The following is a 2,672-nucleotide window of genomic DNA, read 5'->3' on the forward strand; positions in this document are numbered from 1 at the left end:
TAACTGGTATTCTGCTGATGAGCCAAGAGTACTTTTAAAACAACAGTTTCCTTTACAGTAAGTATATACTCCTACTGGCCACTTCATTAGGTAAATCCTGCTAGTTGGACCCACTTTTGCCTCCAGATTTGCTTTAATTCTTCATGAATTTCCTGAGATTTTGGGCTGTATTGACATGATGGCATTTCACAGTGTTGTGAATCTTCCACATCCCAAAAAGGTGCTCTATTGGATTGTGATTTAGTGAATTTGGAGGCCATTTGAGTAAAATTCAGTTATTATAATGTTCATGACACCAGTATGAGATGATGCGAGCTTATGACATGGTGCATTATGCAGAAGAGTACAGAAAATCGGCATTTAAACTATGCTCCACTGGTACTAAGGGCAGTATCTACTGAAATACTGTAATGTTGATAACAGGCAGGATTAAGAATCATTTAATGTTGTTAATACCAAATTCAGACACTTCCATCAATGTCACAGAAGAAATTAAGATTCATCAGAACTGGCAACATTTTTCCAATTTTCTTTGGTTGAAGAGTGGCACCCAGTTCTGCTGCTGTAACCCATCTGCTTCAAGGTCTGATGTGTTGGACATTCAGAGAAGTTCTTCATACATTTGACTGAATTATGCAGTTCATGAACAAAGGCTGCTCGCTTACGCGCATTCAAATATGAGACTCACCGAGAATTCCAATGAGGTCGGTCATTGGTTCAATCACAGTCCCTCCATAAACACCAGAATGCAAGTCCTGCTTCGGTCCTTCAACCTGCAAACATGGCAGCACAAATCAAAGACTGGAGGGTGACTCTTTGAATAAAGGATGGATGGATGCTTCTTAATACACAACCTCAGCAAAGAAGTAGCAGTTGCCTCTGGTGCCATAGGTGAGGGCGGGGCGTCTGCTGAGCCAGCCACAGTCTGATATGATGATGTAATCCACTTCTGAGAAGAAGGTGTCTCGCTGGGCCATGATCATGGCATCCAGGCCGTTAGAGCCCGTCTCCTCCATGCCCTCTATTACAAACTTCACATTCACGGGCAGATCCTGGTGAATGGGGGGAACAGCTCCATGATGTTTGGTAGGAAGCAAACAAACAGGCTTTCTGGGCAGAAAATTATTGTTTCCATAAAAACCTAAATTGTCTTTTTGACATTGTGAGTGATTAGCTTTGTTTGAATCAGTCTTCTCAGCGTCCACACCAACGCATTTCTCCTTCCACAGTGCACTCAGCATGTGGCTGAAACCTTCTGATGTGTGCATATAGCGCCATATTTTTTAACATGACAACAAAGCAGCATGGATGGCAGGAACAGACTGCTCTAGTGACTCCACACAACTAGCACTGACATGGAAAGTTAGTCTGCCTTAGACTTGGCTCTGCTGTCTCACTAGCCTGAGGGTATGCATTTTGTTCCCCATATATCTGCTGAGTACTTCACTCAACTTAAAAAAGTCTGCTACAGCAATAGAAGTTATCTCTTGAATCTAGCCTGCCGAAGGCATCTCTCTCTGTTCCCGCTCTTTGCATTTTAAATGTTTCCATTCAGCTGGGACATGAAAGCCTATCTAACAATATGGTGAACTCAGTCTCTTACCATACTGAGAGTCTGGTAAGCCTCCACAGCATGGATCCAGGCTAAAACTGGGGCCTTGTTGTCTGATGCTCCTCGTCCATACAGATTGCCTAAAAGTATAAAAATTACAATATCACTGTATTTATTAATGATGTACATAAAACGTTTGCATTCTATTTTTCATCCTATTTTTTAAATGTATCTACATGCATCCATGAAGCCTCATATGAAAAAAGCATCACCTTCCAATTCGTTTTGACTCTTTACATAAAACGCCAAAAGTTGATTCTGTTCATCTGGACATTGCATTTTCAGTGGGAGAAGAGTTTCGTAAGCCATCCAAGTGACTTCTTCAGTCTCAGCTCAAGGTTTCACCAAGAAACTCAACTGCTCATTGTTCACCAGGGGTGCTAGTTTCAGCCATTGTGCAAAAGTACTGTATATAAGGTTGGAGAAAGCTGCAGTAAGTTAAGACTGAAGAAGTCACTTAGATGAGTGACAAAACGTTTTTCCCACTGAAAACGCTACATCTAGATGAACAGTCCCAAAGGTGCCCTACGGGTTGATATACTCTACATAGCTTGGTTGTGATGAGTAGTTATTACCCTCCCGACTCACCTCACCAATCTGAGTCATGGTCTGAGTAACCCTCATCACTCAAGCCACTCATATGTGGACTATACTCAGACCAAGTTCTTTGCACTACTTCAACTTTGCACTCTTGTGTCTTTTCTCTTGTTTTGTGTATATTCCTCTAGTTTGTATATATTTCTCTTAACTGCATATATTTATCCTGTTTGTTATTTATTCCTGCTGTCTTACTATTTGTATGTTATCCCTACACAGTTGGCATGGAGCACCCATAATTTCCTTGACCATCCCAGCCTTGCCATAATGGTCCATTTGATTCACCTTTTATTGTTTATTTTATTTTCACTTGCTGAATACGGGACAGACTTGACTGGGGGAAAGAAGGGGAGAAAGAAAGAGGGAAAGAGAAACAGCTGAGAAGAGGGGGTGGAAGAAGGGCAAAAGACAAAAACCAACAGAACGGGCAGAAAAAAAAGAAAAAAGAAAAAAAATACATATA

The 2,672-nt window shown here is 41.2% G+C and overlaps 1 protein-coding gene across 1 annotated transcript in view; it reads right to left on the minus strand.

Moving 5' to 3' along the window:
* zgc:114181 (uncharacterized protein LOC619255 homolog) overlaps positions 1-1,692 on the minus strand; it is a gene marked incomplete at its 5' end in the record, with an annotated part of 7,001 nt that extends 5,309 nt beyond the window's left edge. The window contains 3 exon segments of the mRNA XM_014330592.2: positions 689-773; positions 855-1,052; positions 1,604-1,692. Of these exon segments, the coding sequence (XP_014186078.2) occupies positions 689-773; positions 855-1,052; positions 1,604-1,692 (372 nt within the window).
* Between the last annotated feature and the right edge of the window lie 980 nt (positions 1,693-2,672).

Source organism: Haplochromis burtoni, unplaced genomic scaffold (assembly GCF_018398535.1).
Source record: "Haplochromis burtoni strain Fernald_Lab_line unplaced genomic scaffold, NCSU_Asbu1 Contig_880, whole genome shotgun sequence".
Taxonomy (NCBI): Eukaryota; Metazoa; Chordata; class Actinopteri; order Cichliformes; family Cichlidae; genus Haplochromis; species Haplochromis burtoni.